General features: G+C 40.5%; 1 protein-coding gene across 2 annotated transcripts in view; it reads right to left on the bottom strand.

Moving 5' to 3' along the window:
• Positions 1-8,760: 8,760 nt before the first annotated feature.
• Positions 8,761-19,356, bottom strand: part of CUL3 (cullin 3) — a 55,308-nt gene continuing 44,712 nt past the window's right edge. For both annotated transcript variants that reach the window (XM_040566922.1, XM_040566923.1), the window contains exons 11-16: positions 18,767-18,891; positions 18,336-18,432; positions 17,187-17,321; positions 11,793-11,979; positions 9,932-10,077; positions 8,761-9,240 (exon numbers count right to left, since the gene is read on the bottom strand). In XM_040566922.1, the coding sequence (XP_040422856.1) occupies positions 9,109-9,240; positions 9,932-10,077; positions 11,793-11,979; positions 17,187-17,321; positions 18,336-18,432; positions 18,767-18,891 (822 nt within the window). In that variant the 3' untranslated portion in view covers positions 8,761-9,108. The remainder of the gene's footprint in view (positions 9,241-9,931; positions 10,078-11,792; positions 11,980-17,186; positions 17,322-18,335; positions 18,433-18,766; positions 18,892-19,356) is intronic.

The following is a 19,356-nucleotide window of genomic DNA, read 5'->3' as shown; positions in this document are numbered from 1 at the left end:
CTGTCAGCAATGAGACACAGAAAACTGAGAGCTCACCACACACAGCAAGTCAGGATCCAAGCAGAAAAAGAAAAGAAAACAAGAGAAAATGGAGCCATGAGGAGGAGAGGGAAGGGGAGGCCGGCAGGGCTGCAGCTCCTCCCGTCGACAGGACACAGCCACTGGAGACTGCCTTAGGAAACACTGCTCCAGGCGATACACAGGGCGGGCAGGGTTTCAAGGCTCACCCAGGAGTTAAATGCAGACAAAAAGGAATTTCCTCCTGACAAAAAAGGAGTCTCCAGCAGCAGCAGGCTGGGGACACAGCATCCCTCAGCAGCACAGGGCACAGCCGCAGGGCAACCGGGGCAAACCACGCTTTCCCTGTGCACTTAGCGGCTGTGCTTAAGAAAGTAAAACAAAGGAGTTATCCTCAGCACGGAGCTGGTGCTAGGACAAGGCTGGGAGAGCACCACCAAGACGAGGGCCATCACTGGCACCGGGGCAGACCACGAGCCTGCTGAACCTGCTGCAGGCTTAGAGGCAGCCAAGGTTTTACCATCCGTGCCTGAGCGATCTCTCAGGAAAAGGAGCACCTAGTCTGAGGCCCGAATTTCCAAACACACACTGACTTCAACAGGAGCTTGAAAACCCCACGTTAAGGCAGCACCATTGCAGTGATATGAACAAGGCTGATAATAACCCAGCTGCCAGGCCCAGATCAGTCCCAATTCTGCTCAAACAAAGGGAAAGGCAACCTGGAGAGAGGAAACTGCAGCCCACAACAGCGTGGGCGAGAGGCAGCCACCGGCACCCCACGCTGTGCCATTGCCATCCTCCTCCCTCCTGCCCCTCGGCTGCGCATGGGCACATCGAAATAAGGCAGAGACTTGCAGGATCTCGTGAATTGTTCATTTAATCAGCTTACATATAGCATGGTTGAAGACAACTCAAGGAAAAATTCTTGGAAGGCCAGCAGCAGACACCAGCAGAAGCCGCGCCCTGCTGGGCGTTAATGAGAGCAAGTCACCAGGAGGCGGGGAGCTCGCCAGCAGGCCCAAGCTTTGGCTCCAGGAGCAAATCAGGCCTACCGTGTGAAAGCTTCTAATTACTCCCATTCCTGAGGGCGACTCTCCTAAGACACAGGGTAATACGACCCAAATTCTAATTAAAAAAACCACCACCAGCAGCCTTGGCCCGGATCCCACACTACACTGGAATTGCAGATTTGCATAATTAATTAAGTTGATAACAAATGCTGTGACAGACAAACTGCAGGAGATTATTAGCCTCATCTTTAATGGAATTTCAAGAGAAGCAATGTCCAAGCAAACAACAGTAAATACAGAAGGTGTGCACAAGGTCTAAGAAACAGAGGTTGCTGGGATTTGGCACGTGCCCTCGCAAACTTTGCAAACAAAGGGCAGCATGCGGAATCACAGTAAGGCAGCATCGGGCCCTAATGCTGCTTTAAGGACTTCCCTTTGTGGTTTTGTTCCTTCCAAGAACAGCAGTAGTAAGGGCTGTTTGCAAACAGCAACTGGGAGCTGCGCTGCCAGGATTCTCCGTCCCTCCCAGCTTCTCCTCAGGCAAGCAGCAGCGGGTGGCTCCCAGGCCCTGTCTCTCCAGAGGGTTTCTTCACCTCTGTGCACAGCTAACTAACACGGTTCAGGCTGCTCCAGGACTGGAGGAGGTGAAACAGGCCTGTCTGTCCTGAACAGCAGCACGCTTCCAGGCTTTAGGGGAGTGTGCCTGCTCTCAGCAGCTGTTTATTTCAGGCTGTCTAGAGACCCAGGCAGAGGTTGCTGTGTTAGTCACATCCTCATCACATTTGTGAGAGTTTCTTTGCAGGCAAAATGTACAGAAACAAAGGTGAGACAGGGATTGGGACCGGAAGACTTAAGGACCAGAAGCATATGGCTCAGGTGCTGGAATGAGGCAGAAACACTGTGCTGCAGGACCACAGTTAGCCATGTACTTCCCTGGAACAGCCAGGCCATCGTTTCCTGAACAAGGTACTAATCCTCAGGTCATTTCCACCCATTTTAGCACAGTCCATGGGCTATTCTAAACCAAGTCACCATCCAGAAGCTAATACTCCCAACCCAAATACCCAGAATACAAGGTGGCTCCCACCATGAACTCCTCTCCCAGAGGAAAGTGCCCCTGGGTGCTCAGCAGCAGGAGGGGAGCAAAGACAGGTGGCACCCGGGGCTCCTTTCCCCCAGCACTCACAAAGCCTCACCTGGGCAAAGTCTGTCCCATCTCCACATCCCCAGTCACACCACATGGTGCCAATTAAGTACCTTCTTTTAACAGATCGGCTTGGGGTGTTCAGGTATCAGTTTCTCCCACAAGAGTCTTGCCTTGACAGGCCTCAGACCTGGGTGTTTGGAAACACAGACAAAGGACAGAGCCTCTGCATGGCTCCGAACGGCTGACTGCACAGCAAAACCCAGGTTGTTACAGCACAGAGCAAGGGCTAGAGCCTTCTTCAACAGATGAGTTTCCAGTATGGCTAGAGACCTCACTATTTTCTCTGTTCCCTTTTTCCTTGAAGCTTTAGTAGCTTGCTGTCCCTTAAAAACTTGGCTTAATTTCAAAGTTTGTAAAAAATAAATTCATATTAGATATAAATACAATAAGCTCCTTAAAGCAAGAGCCAATGCTGTGTCTTGCATATACAGCATAAATACAATATAATCACTGCTGAGGCTTGGGGTACTACCCTAATGAAATTAATAAATAACTAAGATTAAAAACAAGAGAAAAAACACCAGAAAAAAAGATAACGCTAACAGCCCACATAGGGAAAGAGCATAATTGTCGTGGGCAGTAAGACAACATCTACACTGGATTTTCAGAGCACAATTCTTACTGGAGCTAACAAAGGAAAAGCTTAAAGCACAGAAGCAGAATGATTTGAGAATCTTGAGCTATATTACACACCTTGGAAAAGCGTTTTCAGTCATTGCTTTCTATTTGCCACTTCCTAGCTAGAATTTCATTTCTTTCTTGCTTTTCCATTTCTGATGGCATTATTACCTGAGCAGATTGAGTGTAAAATCTTATTCTACATTGATATTACCTATATCCACAGCAGATGGACCAAACCAAACAGGCACATGTAGGGCTCCTTCACCTGGGTCCGAGCTCAGACTTGACTAGCAGTGGGCCTGATTTGAATGAAGACCTCTGGAGTCAGGGTACGTGGTCTTTGTGAAATCTGCTTCCCCAGAAGAATGCAGTTCCCAGCTTGGGCCGAGGAGTGCGATGAGCAGCAGTTCCTTCAAGGGAACAAGTAACTGAGATCTCTTTTCACCAAGCACCCAGCACTAAACCTTGCAGCCTGGGACTTGGGATAACTCCTACAGATTTTGAGAGGCATTTTGGCAAGGCAAGACTATGACCCATAATCAAACCACAGCTATGGTGTTGGTCAACTTGCTATTATCATAGCTCTGTTCATGTGAAACTTGAGTGTTGTACAGTGTCAGCAGGAGAAAAGCACCTGTAGTAAATACGCATATAGCAGGGATCTTATAAAAGCTTGGTGTTAAAGAAACCAGTGGGTACTTTTTTTCTCAGTACTTCTGCTTAGCATATTAGTGCTGCCACTAGCTCTCAGACAGCACCCAGTGAGTTTTCCTAAGGCACTGAGCAGTTATTTGCCACTGCCTGATGCTGTTCTCCTCCAACACAACCTGTGCAACAAAACCACTGCGTATGATTTTGCCCAATGCTATGCTTAATGTTAAATGTATACTGCAAAAATTGAGTTAATAATTAAAATAACTCAGAGAACATGAAACATGAACAGGAGATCACTGTACATTTCCAGGAGGTGGAGAAATATTCCTTTTGGGAGGGCTAAATCCCTCCCCTATTTCCATGAGAGGGTTTCTGAGGGGTTCCCTTATGAAGGCTGCTGCTGGCGAGCCCGAGCACTGTCATACCATGGATCTGCAGAGCTGCTGCTGGAACAGAGCTCAAGGCACCAGGACTTCAGTCTAGACAGGGCTCTTTACTATTGTTCTCCTCGTTTCCTTAACCCCCAGCCCAAGTTCACGGTGCACAAGAGTCACTTGCTATGTCGTATAGTCCACCCCAACCCCGTAACACACAGCCAAAGGGAAGGTTATACTAGTTAGAAGGGAAAAACAAAAAACAAAAGTAAATAATAAGCACAATAAATATATTCATCACTGTCCAATAATCCAAACTCTTTCTGGTGCCTTTGGAAATCCGTTGAAACTTTTTCAGCTTGCAAGAAACATTCAAGAAAGAAAATCTGGCACTATAAATTGAGAAGTGCATGTCCCGTGGCTAGACTGAAAACTCCCAATTTTCAGATTCCTTTTCCAGACCCAGTATTGTTTTGTTTTATCACCTGGCCTTGCATACATAACTCCCAGTTCTTCTTTGCTTAGTCCTCAAGCAGGTCACGTTCCGTGGGAAGGGAAGTTGCTTTTCCTGACCCCATCCATTTTGAAATATCAAAATTCATTCTTAGAAATTTTGAGTCGGACACTGTAAAAGCAGCTGATCGGGGATGTCACAGGGTGTTCAATAGAGCTTTTAATAGAGCTTCAGTTAAAAAAGGAAAACAGAAAAATGGAAAGAAAAATAAAAACATGGGGGTTGGGGAAGGGAGATGCTGGGGTCCGTCCCCTCCGAGCGTGCTGCAGCTTCCGAGCATGGCAGCGCTCCACCACTGCCCGCAGGATTCAGCAGGAGGAGCGGAGGAGCAGTCATCAGGGACAGAGGCTTCCTCAGCATCTGCTGTGCTCGTGGCTCAGTATAAAAGCCAAGTTTTTTGGGGGAAAGGGGGGGCGAGCTGCAGGAACAAGCATAGGTAATAAAGCATCCCTGCTGTTAGTACACACGATTTCTTTTCTGACCCATAGTCACTCATCTCAGCAGTGTTAAGTGCACCAGCCTGCACAGACGGGCTCACTGCCCATCAACACCGCAGTTTCAGGGAACTGAAGAAACGAAGACAAGAGCAGGATCCCGACAGAAATGGGGCTGTTGCACAAGCTCAGCATGCACCAATGCAGCAGCATCCTGCAAGGTGCAGGAAGAACCCGGTCACACCAGCAAGGTCACACCAAAGCGGCCGAAGCCCCGTGCAGCCGGGGAGACCTACTGGAGGGGCAGTCGCCTTCTGAGCGGCAGCCCCGCTGAAGGAGACCACCAGACCACAAAAGCTAGGACAGGTTGTGCTGATAGGCCTGCTGTCGCTTAGCACTGGTTCATCACAGCCGTTTGCTAGACAACTAAAGGTGTGCCACTATTTCTATTTAAAAATGCACCTCTACACTTCTATACTAACAGTCATTTCTGCCACAGTGCACACAGGGTTAAAAGGCAGACAAAGTCATCCAAGATTCAGAATATTCTGTTTGTGGGCACATCCCACAAACACTTCCCTACATCCCGAGGCACAAAGTTAGATAGATTACCCTCCCATTCTTTTATGCAGCTTTCACAGCTGGACGTGTATCAAGTTGTGTTTTACAGACTTTGCACAGGACCCATTGCAGAAAACAGGAGCTTGAACACATGCTTCAGACTGAACGCATTGGTTATTTCATTTACTATCCAAGATACCTGAATGAATATTAAGAGAAATGAATTTCAATATAGGTAAGAAAAGTCAATGCCTCTGATCAGCTCTAAGCACTACAAGGAGTGTAGCTCCAGACTGGCAAATCCTCCTCCTAAACCTCAAGCACCCCAAAGATCTGGAAGCTAATGATCAGAGCCCACCTTGCCCTTAGCCACCGTGCTGAAGAAGAGTTAAGGAGCTTTAGATCAAGCTGGGCAGGTTCCAAACAGTTTCAGACATGCATCTGGAGCTCACGAGTAGTCCCAGTTTTTGCTGCTTTAGACAAGGCCAGATCATGACAGGCTGCATTGCCATGTATCTGCTACCCATCAGCTGCCAAGTTCTCATAGACCAAAACTGAAGAGCACAGTGAAAGCTTTTAAGATTCTCAGGGCAAAGTCTGGCTTTATCACAGGGGTGAGGAGAGAGAGACACATCTCATTCAAGAGTAGCTAGCTGAAAAGGTAGCTAGCTAGCCAGCTGAAAAGAACAAAAACGAAATCAGGCATAAATAGGATACTCTTGTACAATGGTAAGTGAAGTGTAATCTCAACCCTTAAAAATAAGCTTGTCTATGTATGTACCTTCAAATAACAATAAATAAGACTCAAAGCATGATTTTTCAGAACTTTTAAAATGAAAAGTGAACTCCATGTTAATTTCACGTTGCTACAGCGTTTGACTGTACATTAATCCAACATAAACAAAATATATAATTACTCGTACATATGACTATGCAAGCCTACTTTTAACAAAATTACAAATAAATTTTAAATTCAGATTAAGAGAGGAAGAAAAAAAGTGAAATTAGGTAAAGAATAGCAGGGTTCTGCTATGGACTGTAGAAGAAATCTCACTCATGTACACAGTGTAAAGGTACAGGCATCAAGCTCACCTTAAGCAGAGTCCCGGTGATGTCTTGTTCAGATGTCTTTGATCACAGATTTCACATTTTCATCTTTTAGTCAGCCCCTGGTATCACAATCTGGTTGTTCAATGGTAAAGACGCATTTCTAAAAGGTGACCTCAGCAGAAGTCCTTTCCTGAATAGTTAGTTCTTCAAAGCTCTATTAAATTTAAAATGGAAGCTATACTCCAGTATTTGTTAGGGAAGATAGCTATCACCATCTGTTACTCCTTTAGCAACACTCCTGCACACGTAAGTGGCCAAAAAATTTTTTCTCTCTCAGTCAATCCCACCCAGCCAGCCCTTAAACACAGTTCCACAGCTGTAACATTCAGGCTCACGACTCCAAATCCCATGCCTGCTAAAAGCAACCAGAGGCAAAAAGCTTCATCTGACACACAGCAAAATTACAATTGCACCGCAAAGGATCAAGCCCTGCTGTCATGGACAGCAACATTAGCATCTCTAAACCACGGGGAAAAGGCTGTGAACGCACTCCTCTCTGAAAAGCACTTGTGAAAGCGTTGACAGGCAACTGTCACAACAGCAACGCTATTAAAGATTAAGACCTGCAGAAAAGAAAACCTTCATACTGATACATGGAAGAGCCAGTTACATTTTGAGGAAGATTCTTCTCATAATTTAAGACACAATCCAAAACCAGACTCTCATACAACCCTGTATTTAGTACTGGTACCATGGCTAAACAATTATTACATTTCTAATGTTAGTGGAAAAAAGCATCATCAATTGAAGTTCTGCATATACTGTACAGACACACAGGCATTTTAGTAACAGCCACCAAATTCATTTTTAGCACTGATGGCCTAGCTAGATCCTTGATGAGCAATGGCAGGTAAGCTCTCCAGTCACCTCCCCTCTCATTACTTCAAAGCTAATCATGGGATTGGGGGAAAGTCTTTTTTTTTTTTTTTTTTTTTTTTAAATGCAGTCAACTTTGGTAAAGTCTTTTTTAAAAAAAGCCTTGGAATTAATCAGGCTAAAACCAACCCAATTCCTGTCCTCCTCCTCAGAAGAAACACCCTACCACTGAAAACAGACCGGCTTTGTATCTTAAAAGGCTGTAGAGAAGGGTGAAACTGGGGACACATTATGAAGAATACTCAACTGAATTGCTATTAAATAAATACAACAATGTATTTGTTTAATACAGCTGGTCAAGAAATACTCTGGCAGTACCTTAATGATCTACAACCAACTTCTTTTGTTTTGACTCCAGCTCTGCATTTTGGGAAGCCCATCAAATATATTTTTCAGTACCTACAGATAAAAACAACCTGACTGTCCCTCTCCCCCCAAAATGTATTGAATTAAAACAAATAGTAATGTGTAATATGCACATTGCAATGTCAGAAATAGAGTTTAATAAAAACTCTGCAGTACAATGCACACTTCCAACCCATTCTATGAGAACAGTGACATCACTGAACTGCAATTTTAAATCTATCTTTGCAGCATACTCAGAAGAAGGAAAAAAGCTTTAGTTTAAGAACTGGAAGTTTCAATATAGTAACAATTTTTTATTGCATGATTAAAATTCATTTCTAAAAACAAATAGTGTGCGCTGGCTTCACTTTAATCTCCTGAAATATGTACTTATGATGGGAAACCCTGGGGCTACAAATCCATCTATGATATTAACTGACAAAATATAATCCCAGTATGTTTCCCCAGAGGACAGCATTTAGTTCCAAAAATTGCCATTCCTGTACTCTAACACACTTGAATTGTTTGTGTACACTAGATCCATTTATTTTAAATTTATTTTGTCTACATTTAGTGAAATAAAAACATCGCCCTGTACAATCCACCATCAGCAGTGAGTACAACAGCAAAAATTATTATACAGTTTATACACACTAAAATCTTTTCCTTTTTCCTATAAAGAAACCAGAACAAACCTAATCAATATAGAGTTTAATTTAGAAGAACTCAAATTACAGAAGGGAAAGCCAAACTTATTATGGTCTTTTCTGAATCCCCAGAAGTTCCTGATTCATGTTGTTCAAACAACAGTGAGTGCAGCTGGAAGAGTGAAACATGCTCAAGTTGTATTCTTGGGTCTTCAAAAAATTACCAAGTATTTAAATTAAACATGGCTAGTTAAAGAAACATTTGAAGCAGAGCAATATAACTGGGATTTTTGCCTTACCAGTTGTGGTTTTTTTTTAAACCCAACTTATACAATGCGCGAAGTGCTAAGCAACACTACAGAAACACATTTACATCAACACTGAAGATCTGGGGAAATGAAATTCCAACAATTTTATTATTTTTTAATGAGCTGTATTTTCTAAATTTGTTTTTATTTTTCTGTTTTCATACAGTATTGAAAACAAACGCGGCACATTCACATTTTCCCAAAGAATTGTAAGGATGATCTCTACAGGGATAACGTTGAAAAGCCTGAAGCTCAATCAATTCATGTTGAAAACTCTCAAAAGGAGTAAAAGGCTTGATCTGAACGGTCTAGAACATGTATTGTAATTTAATAGAAGAGATGGTCGTCTTAATATTAATGATTTAAAAGAACTTCCCAGTTCATGCGAAGAGTATAGTCCAAGAATAAATCAAATTTTCTGAATGCATTTTATGCTACGTAAGTGTATACTTTGCGATCCTCAGGTGTTCGTGCCAAATATTCTCTCTCAATAAGTCCTTCAATACGTTTTTTAATAACAACTGGACTTGGTAAGAATCGGGCCTTCAGCTGCTGAGTTACCTAAAACGTAAGATCAAAAACAGTAACGTAAGATCACAGTGCAAACAAGCTCATTAAGTATCTTAACTGACCAAAATAATCATAAAATTGTACATAAGCAAGGCTGGCTACAACTACGAAGCAGAAAAAGCAGCCTGCACACTTCTGTTAGTTTTTTCCATCAGATGCTTGCTCCTTTTTGAGTATGAATCCAAGTACTGACACTCAAAAAGGCATAGTTACCACCTGAAAATCCTCTCAGTTTCACAACCAGAAAGAGTTCTGGAGTGGAAAACGCATCCTATCTGCTAAGCTGTCAGAACTTCGGAGGTGAGAGCAGCAGGACTCTCCCTCTTTCTCTCTAAGAGATCAAAACTCTCAAGCTTGGACCCAACAGTCAAGACCAGAGCAGAAAATAACGTCGAGTACAGTGGTTTTCATTGCCAATTGGTATGTCAAGGAATATGACGACATTGTAATACCACTAAAGGGAAGAAGGAAAGTTAGATATATGTATGAATACATCCTAAACGGAAGGGTTTGGATTTAAATGTCTTTAGATGTACAGTGGGGGGAAAAAATGGATGGATTAAATATAGCATCTCTCAAAAGCCTTTCAGAAAGTGTTAGGGAGGGCGGTGTAACTTTCATGAATTCAAAAGGAAGAACAAAAATAACTTCAAGTCCATATCAGAACTATGTACAAGCATACCTCTGCTACTAGCACATTGTGTTGCATCTTCTTTCTAGATTTCATTATCCGAACTATAGCAGCTTCTATCTCATGTTTTCTGTCATCATCTACTTTCTGCCTTGTTTCTTTCCTTTCTGGATCAGATTCTCCTTGTTTGGCAGCAACTTCAAGAAAAAAGAAAGAAATAGCAGAATTAATTTTAATTTCATTGTGCAAGTGTTAACTTCATCATTTACTTCATCCAGAATTCAAGTTATATTTTCCTGGGTTTTCACATTCTCAAATATACATATATATATATTTAATGAAAAGCAGCCCCAAGAACACATTAATTTTTTCTGGCATATTTTGATAGCAACTGACAAGATAACAATGTGTTACTTAATTACTGCTACGTTAAAATTTGAGCAGTACTCAAATCTGCTTACAGGCACTACCAACCCCATGCTTCCATTAAATATTCTTCTCTTTAATATGGTGAATAATACACTAATTAAAACAGAAAAAGGACTGAAAATTTATTTCATAACTAATACTTAGAAATTGCTTCAGTCAGAAGAAATAGTTCATTCTTTTTATCTTCTTTGACTCAACTGCATTCTCTTTTGTATTCTGTTCTATTTATGCTTTATTTCTGCCCTTGTGTCTAGCTTTTCTCACCCGTTCGCGCGAGTCTCATTATAAGCAACCCCTACGCTGCTACCACTTTCCTCCCTTCTCTTCTTCACTCAAAAGCCTCAAGTATTTATCCCTTTTAAATAGATATATGTAAAAGGGCTTCCATTTGTTATGTTAAAACCACAAGTATCGACTTTGCTCTAAAACCATCTTGAACCCCAAACCATATGCCCCATTCACAGAAATTTGTGGAGCGGAAGTAGAAAAGCAGAACTGCACCAAAGCTCCAACAGTTGTCGCAGAACTTTGCTCAGTTCTGCCAGTGCTCTGATCACGGGGATCTGAACAACCTCATTTAGTCGCTGCACTAGAGAAATACTCCAAGTGTGGCAAATGGGTTGTGACCACAGCGCTCTGCATGCATTTGAACACAGTCTAACTATTGCTTACGCAGCAGGATACATATAGTTTAATTACTGGTACACACTACTGGATTTTACACACCTACATCCCTGGACACAGCATGCTGCACAGAAGCCCAGAGTTACATTACTTGCAACAAACAGCATGTGAATTACCAAGGCTGCACTCAAAACACATCTAAACTGCCCACAATGCAGTGTATTTTACATACCAAGACCTACCAAGGCAGAAAACGTTTTCTTATGTACTAAAAATCAGGAAATTATTTTGCAAAACATTTTGAAGTGCATCTACGTCGATACTACAAACCAGAAACTGTTTCCAGAGAGCCTCCTAGACAAAAGATATCAGCATTACTTATGTACAGCATAAACCAGCGCTTTCGTGAGCTAGTGAAGTTGTATCACACCGACTCGTTTCTCTCACTTGTTAAGTTCCACTGAAATCATTGCTCAAAGACATTTCAGCAACCTGGTACATGCAAATAAACATTTCTGTATCATGTGACAAAAATGTCACTCAATTTCACAGCAGTACAATAGCTTACACATCTGAGGCAGTGTGTTTTTTTTAATGAAGTCAGTGGCCTGATATTTTTAATTTTATCATTTAATTTGAATTTCCCTTTTAAGAGAGAACTACAAATTTTGAAAAACAATAAGCTCATCTATAACTTCCATACTCTTCTAATTTAAATTCTCATTTTGATGCAACTACTCATCAAAAACAAAAAAAATATTCCTCGCTTCCTTTTACTTCTATGGACATCGAGCCTGCAAAAGAATCTTACGCTTTAAGGCAGTCTGGGGGACAAGACAGCGTATAAAGATCCACTTACCCGTCTGAATCTTGACTCTGTGTAGTTTAGACGTGAACTGATCATTCACTGTAAATATATGACCATTTTCTATTTCTTTTGACTTGGGCTCTTTTGTGAGAACACGTTGTGTTGGTTTGCCACACGCAAGAGACTGAAGGGCTCTAACCAGTTCTCTTTCGGGGATATCAGTTTCTTGCTGAATTTCCTGAAGAAAAATATCCTAATCAGTTTACAGCCAGTGCAGAAATAAGCATCACATTTTGCAAACAACAACACTGGCTACTTAAAAGGTCTATCTTCAAGCCTGCAAAAAAGTAGTACTTTGACAGTTGTAGGGCTTGACAGGTGAGAATTCATGAACAAAGTCTCAAAGTGTACCATGCAAAATAATCCACATGGGTCAAAGTACAGTTACCATAAGCTGAAACCAGAAAAAGAAATAAGTAACCAGCTGTTATGTTTCACTAGTGTTTTCTTTTTTTCAAGAAAGCTGAAAGGATTTATTCGCTGTCTCCAATAGTCACTGACCAGAACGAAATCAAAGCTTCTAAGTAACTCCGTCAGTGATGGAAAACACATGTTGTTCACAAGCAGTCCCGATGAAAAACTGTGTAATTGCATTCTCAGTCAGCACCTCTGCTGAAAACAAGATGTTGACTAATGGAAGCAAGCAAGGTCCTGTTTCATAATAACAGAGAAGTGCTCCAGATTAGCTACACCTCCTTTGTGAATAACCTGAAACAATTTATTTACAGCCCATATGCCCTCAGCTACAACTTCTAGAGGCGAAATACAGAAGAGTGAAAAGGTAAGAACTTCGTAGAAGGTCTTACGTATCTTCGTAAAAAACATTTACATAACTTTTTGTACCTCTCTTAGTATTCTTAAGAGTTCAGTCAAGAGACATATGTTAGGTAAGTCACCAGTTATCATGAGTCAGTAAGCAAATTACACTGGATGCAGAACGATCACAGAATCATAGAACGGCTTGGGTTGGAAGGGACCTTAAAGATCCCCTAGTTCCAACCCTCTTGCCATGGGCAGGGATGCCACCCACCAGATCAGGTTGCCCAGGGCCTTGTCCAGCCTGGTTCTGAACACCTCCAGGGATTGGGCATCCACAACTTCTCCGGATAACCTGATCCAGTGCCTCACCACCCTCTGGGTGAAGAATTTCCTTCCTCCTTAGATCTAATCTAAGTCTCCCCTCTTTTAGTTTAAAACCATTCCCCCTTGTCCTATCTGCCTGAGCAAAAAGTTGCTCTCCATCTTTTTTGTAAGCCCCCTATAATACTGAAAAGCTGCAGTGATGTCTTAAAATGCTTCATGAGCAGGCCAACTGCTTCTGCTGCTTCAAATTTAACTCATTTACTGAGCTTCCATTCATTATAGACTTATCTGCAGTTTCTTCTTTTTCACAGTTTTGAGTAAACCCCAAGCATCTCCCATTCCACATTCCCATTCAGACTCTTGAGGGACCTTGAGCAGCTAAAGACTAAGCTAGCAAATAGGAAACTAAGCATCACAGACCTGTAACTGTCTACAAGAGCTGCCACTTGCCCAGCTTCCCCACCATCAGTTCTAGGAGCAGTATCCAGCTATTCTGTCGTCCCCAGAATTCCCCATTCTCGTGGCACACAAGTCAGATTGATGACCACCAAGCTAAAAACAGGTCCAAGAACTCCCAGTGTTTAAAGACTTGTAAAGAACTTGGGTTCTTTGAAGTTTGACTTTCTTGTCACCGTACAACTAAGTTCTATTAAATTATGTTCTTTCTTTTGTGTACACACATTAAAAAAAAATCTGCTCTTTTGTGGTCATCCACCACTGTCAACAGGCAATAAAAAACAATTTGAATATACCAGCCTTTCACATTCAGCATCTATCAGATCTCAGCAAAGCTCAGGCAGAGAACAAGCCCTATTTTTCAGCTATGGACCCAGTATTACATGTGCAGTGTTGACTTCATGTAAAGTTATGCGAAGTTGCATTTTTGCACATGATTTTAAATTCTTTTGAATGAGTTTAGTAAAAATTCAGTAAGTCAAAAACTATCAAATCTCAGAATTTTTGATACCTACTGCTTCTGGATGATTGGGAAATCTTAAGTTTTCTTAAGAATATTCGTAAAATAGTACATCCAGAAATATTCAGTGTTTGAAATAAGCGATGTGCACCCACATTTTAATTATTTGCTATTATCAACAACTTCAAGTTACTTGTGAAGAGGCATGTTATTTCTTCATTTGTTGCTTTATTTTAAAAAACAGTCACCTTCACAGATTTTTCCAGACTCAGCACACAGCAGTATTAAAAAAAAAAAAATCCTTCCGATGGTCACATCAAAAAGTCTTACTAAAATGGATCAGCATAAACTCAACTAACCAAAGGAAAGCAGCACTTAAGATTTTAGGACTTAGGTAAACGTAAAGCCTTGAGGCTATAAACCAGATCTAGCTTAGAAGAAAGATAATGCCTGCAATATGCAGGTTTCCAAACGCTGGTTTCTGATCACCGGCTAAAAGTAATCCTTTCAAAATTAAGTTGTTTTTACAAGAAATATATTCCCTGCTTGTGATGGAAAGAAAAATAAATTAAAAAACAAGGAGATAAAATGAAATTTGAGTTTTTTTGATGCTGAAGATCTTTATACTAACCACTATGTATTTGTTTTATTTCACATTGTAGCATTCCAATTCAGTCACTAATGCGAGCAAATCATTTCAGAATTTATAAACAAGCTTAAAAATAAAAACCAAGAAAGAATTGCACTGTAATATAGTCCCTCAGAAGAAGGCAAAAAGTTCAAGCTGGATTAAAAAAATGTAGCTCTGAATATGAATGGGGATAACAGGTGCTGCTGCGCTCTTTTCCTTCTGTCTGTGGCATATCATTTTTCTAGAAACTTTTCTACATTTGATGTAATACAGTGGAAAATGTACAGTGTTCCCCCCCCATCTCCAAAAATGCCTTATTTTAAAGACAATAATTGAGCTGTGCACAAGAGCATTACCTATTACACAACCTCACTTGTAAAAACATTACTAAGTGAGCCCTATCTGGAGACTACAAAAGAGATTATTTTAGGCATGGCCTCTGTCCAGTTCTACTCAAGAATAAAGTTTACTGATAGAAGGAAAAAGTGCAGAAGGAACTTAAAAGGAAAAAGTCATGTCGTTGAAATTACAAGAAAAAGACAAACTAAAAAGATTTTTTATTTATACAGACTTCAACTCATAATTCTTCCAAAGCAGAGATCAGCAAAAGAGAAAAAATCAGTTTTAAGTGCTAATGTCTCATTTTTGTTGTTATCCAACAGCTTTACTTCTACTACAGCGGCACCTGTATTTCTTGTTTGTTAAGCCCAAAGACACAGTAAGTACCAAATATTTTCCCCTCATTTTTGATGACAAAGATGTACATTTCACCCTTTAAAACATTGAGCTGTATTGTAAACTTGAGCAGAAAAAATGCTGAGTAATACATGACACTTCATTAGAAGAAATTGAATGAAATGCGAGCAAGCTTTGAAGGCTTGCATGAATATCCTTAGAGGTGAGTAAGATAAAGCTAGGCCCATATGGCCACTAGTTCTTCTGCATACGTAAACAAATCCTTACCATATAGAAATACAATACCTGCATACATTTTAAGCAAGGAATTGTGCTATGTAACGATCCTTTAATTTTCTGTAAAATCTTATGCATAATTTTTCATCATCATTATCCCATTTTACAATCACATGGGTTAATAGCTGTTAGGATTACTGTGATGCTCTTACCAAGTTTCCAATTAATAGAATTAACAGAGAACACGAACAAAACAGCAAAGTCTATCCAAATGCAAAAACAACTTCAAACTAAGTTGTCCAGATCCGAATTTGCAGAAACACTTGCAGATCAAAAACGCCTCCATGCTTACTCAAGCACTGCACAAGCCATGTCTCACATTACTGTTGCAGTAAAAGCACTAGTTTGATATGACAAAGCAATAGGATATGCCCAACACTCAGTAATTAATGATGATATTCAATAATCAACGAACAAAGAAAATTTAATCCATCCTTAGGTTTTCATAAGCTTTTCTGGCTGGAGTTAAAGACAACTCCCACATACTTCTCCAAAGAAACCAAACAAAACAAGCATGCCTTCTTAGTGTTTTAGTTACAGGGTGACACAATGAAACGGCTTAAGAACACCTAAACAAGGAAAAAAACAAAACCTAGAAACTTGAGGACACAGCTCTCTACCATCTGGTCTAAGTAAAATGGACTCTAATTTAGAACACATATTAAAATTTGATTTTTCACGACTCTACCAACTATTATTTATTCATATATAGACAAGCTCTGCTATTCATAAAGCCTGTAATTTTGCAAAAATAATAGAGCTACCAGCCCAATTTCAACAAGGAAAAACAAGCTGTCAACCCAGCTGGTAAGTCCCCTTCCTGTTCAAGTGTTCGGCAGCAGTACTCAGAGCTGTAATGCTCCTGTGATGCATTGCACAGCACACAGAACTTTCTGTCCCCCAAATAATCTTTTGCGAACTATGAGAAGTATTTAAGAGTCTCTTAGGAAACGCTGCCTTCCTCCCCCAACTGTTCAAAGAAACATCCTGCATTAGTAGGCTAGGAGTACGCCAAAAAAGCTGAAAAGCAAAATCCAAGCAAACAGGCAGGTGAGTACCACGCATGGCACAATCCAAAGCCGATGAGAAAACCTGAGAACCCCCCTTAGCTTCAAGCTGCACCCGTAACTGCTTTCCAAGGCTTCCAATGCTCTCTCAAACCAAAGAAACACATATTATTGTCTAACAATACAATGCTCAAGTCTCACAGCACAGGATCCTCCTCCACTTCCAAAGCATTCTCCACCATTTTTCATCAGCTGATCATTTCAACCCTTCCCAGAAATGACCCTCCAACCTCCCTGCTAGGGAGCTATGTGGAACTTCCTCATTGTCTTTTCTGGTTCAGCAGGTCAGAGAAGGAACTAGAGTTCTTTGATTAACCCTGCAGCTTGCTCTAGCTAGCCAATTTAAGAACTTTAGTATTTAAAAAGCTAGGATACAAACCCATCTGCACCCCTGGGCCTCTAGATACAGTTTCCTCAAGGAAAATGAGCAAGCAGAGCCACCTGCTACATTCCAGTTACAGCTTTTCTATAGCCCTATGGTTGAGGAATAACCACATTCACAACCCCCCTCAACTTTCCTGAAAACTTCTGTTCCCAATATTGTCCTCTGAGTGTCTGCCAGACACAGCACTGGTGCTGATCTGCTCCTTTATTTATTGGCCTGACCCACACTCCAGTGGAACAAGAGACACCTGCTCTTCATGTCTTTTATTGAAGAGGGCAAGAAGGCCTAAAGCAGTTATTTAAAAATCAGGTGAGAAAAACACAATTCTTACCTCAAAGGTATATTTTTCTCTGTTGTTAAAGAGCATTAATATTGTCATTTGGAAAGTGGAGACTTGCAATATGTGCTTCCGCGTATTTGAGCCAGTTACTTGGGCACCTCCTACACCAACCTCCGAGCCATCTTCCTGTTTTAAAAACATAAAACTAGTGTTAGATTATTTTTCACTCCAAAATACGTTACCTCAGCAAGATGGAAGTTATATAACGAAACTTATCCTGGAGATCAGTCTATACAAGTGATAGAATCGCACACACCTGGTGGCATAACCAGAATCTCCCTCCAGTAGCTGTCTTATAATCAGACTGGATTTCTTCAGCCTGAAGGCACCTCTGTATGTTGCATGGTCGAGCCACTGCTCAAAGCCAGGCCATCTAGAACAGAATGCTCAGGGCTGCGTCCAGTCATATATCAAGCACCTCTAAGGATGGAGACTCCACAGCCTCTCCGGGCACCTGTTCCACTATCTGAGCAACCTCCAGTTTTTACTCATATCGTCATCAAAATTACCACAATGTCTGTCCTACAGTAATACAATTTTAACACCCTCACAAATGCATGTTATTTATATGTGGTATTGTATGAATTTTGTTTTAACTTCACCTTGCCTTCTTTGTTCCCAAGCATCATGCCATTAACTACCTCTAACTTAGCATTTTAGAACTGGTCTAAATCACTAGCATAACATTTTCTTGTATACACAACTATTAGGCATTATACTTCTGTAAACTATACTAAGATTTTCATGTTTGGAAAAATGTATATGTTGCTAGCACTCTGCACATGAAAAGCAGACTAGACTTGGCTTAACAGTATTTTTTCCACAATAACAAAAATTATTCTAAAGATAAACAAATTTCATTTCACTTTTGACGGATTTAGTGAAAAAAACAGCCAAAAATTCAGAACACTGAATTTCCTACAAGAAAAAAAATTACTACTTTTCCATGAGGTACTAAAAAGGATGATGGTAAGTGACCCATTCAAATCATATTCAGAGGAAAACATGTCAAAACTGTTACAAAGGAAGAATCAGACAATAAAGGTGATCATGAAAGGCACCTTTTCCTTGCCGATTATCAATGGGCAATCTTCTTTTATAAAATCAATATCAATCAAGTTATCAGTCTTGATACTTTACCTTTTTAACTGGCCCATAGAAAGTAGCATTAAGATCTGCAGAACCCATATGATGCTGGAGTGTCAGCTGCCGCCCACTGTGTTTGGCTAAATAAAATCTGTAATACAAATTAATCAAAAATGTAATACATAGTTTACTTTTTGTATCTAGGAGGAAACTGCTTAACAGTAGCTTAGTAGTTATGCAGACTTCCCAAAGCTATTAAGAAATCTATCTCCTGCTTTTTCAAAATACTGAATTAGAAATCAAATTAAAAACTCCCCAAATCTCTAGCCTAACAATGTGAACATTGCATTCTTAATTTTCACATGCACCGAAAAAAAAGCAGTGTGCTAACATATCTTTAATTCTAAAGGCAAAACGCATCTGTAAATTAAGTTTATAAAGTTTGCTCTTAAACCCTCTACCTAAAAGGCTGTTTTAATACATACCTTCTAAATATTTCAAAAGCATGTCTGGGAGCTGGAGGGATGTTGCACTTTGGTGTGGCTGACTGGGTAGGCCAGTAACCTGTTGTGAGGACCCGCACTGTAAGATCAACACCACCTAATGAGACCTACAAACAATTGGAAGAAAACATCCACTATTTTAAAAGAGGATTGTTTCACTGTTTTTCTGTAGCAGCGTAGGATATATAGAATTTTCACAGAGTAAGAAAAAAATGGATATCTATTCATAAACATTTTTCTTCCAACAATGGACAGATGAAGTCAACAGTACCAGAACATATGCCAAACATCAGATGGTATAGCAAAAATCCTCCATGTTATTCTCTTGTGACATTTAAGAGTGTACAGATATTATAAAAGTAAGCGTTAACCAAGAATGAAATACCTGTGTTCCTAAACATAACTTACAATATATGTAATGTATTTAACAGTTTTTTCTAAATAGGCTTTTACTACAGCAAAGCCAGGTTGCTAAAGACAAGTTTCTAAGTAAGTGTTTATAAATTTATCCTCTAGATGCAGATAATAATACCGAATACCTGATGTTAAACAACAGCAAGCTCTTCCTGCAA

This window comes from Cygnus olor, chromosome 9, assembly GCF_009769625.2.
Source record: "Cygnus olor isolate bCygOlo1 chromosome 9, bCygOlo1.pri.v2, whole genome shotgun sequence".
NCBI lineage: Eukaryota > Metazoa > Chordata > Aves > Anseriformes > Anatidae > Cygnus > Cygnus olor.
The sequence above is the reverse complement of the archived record's forward strand: the minus strand, read 5'-3'. Positions and strand labels throughout refer to the sequence as shown.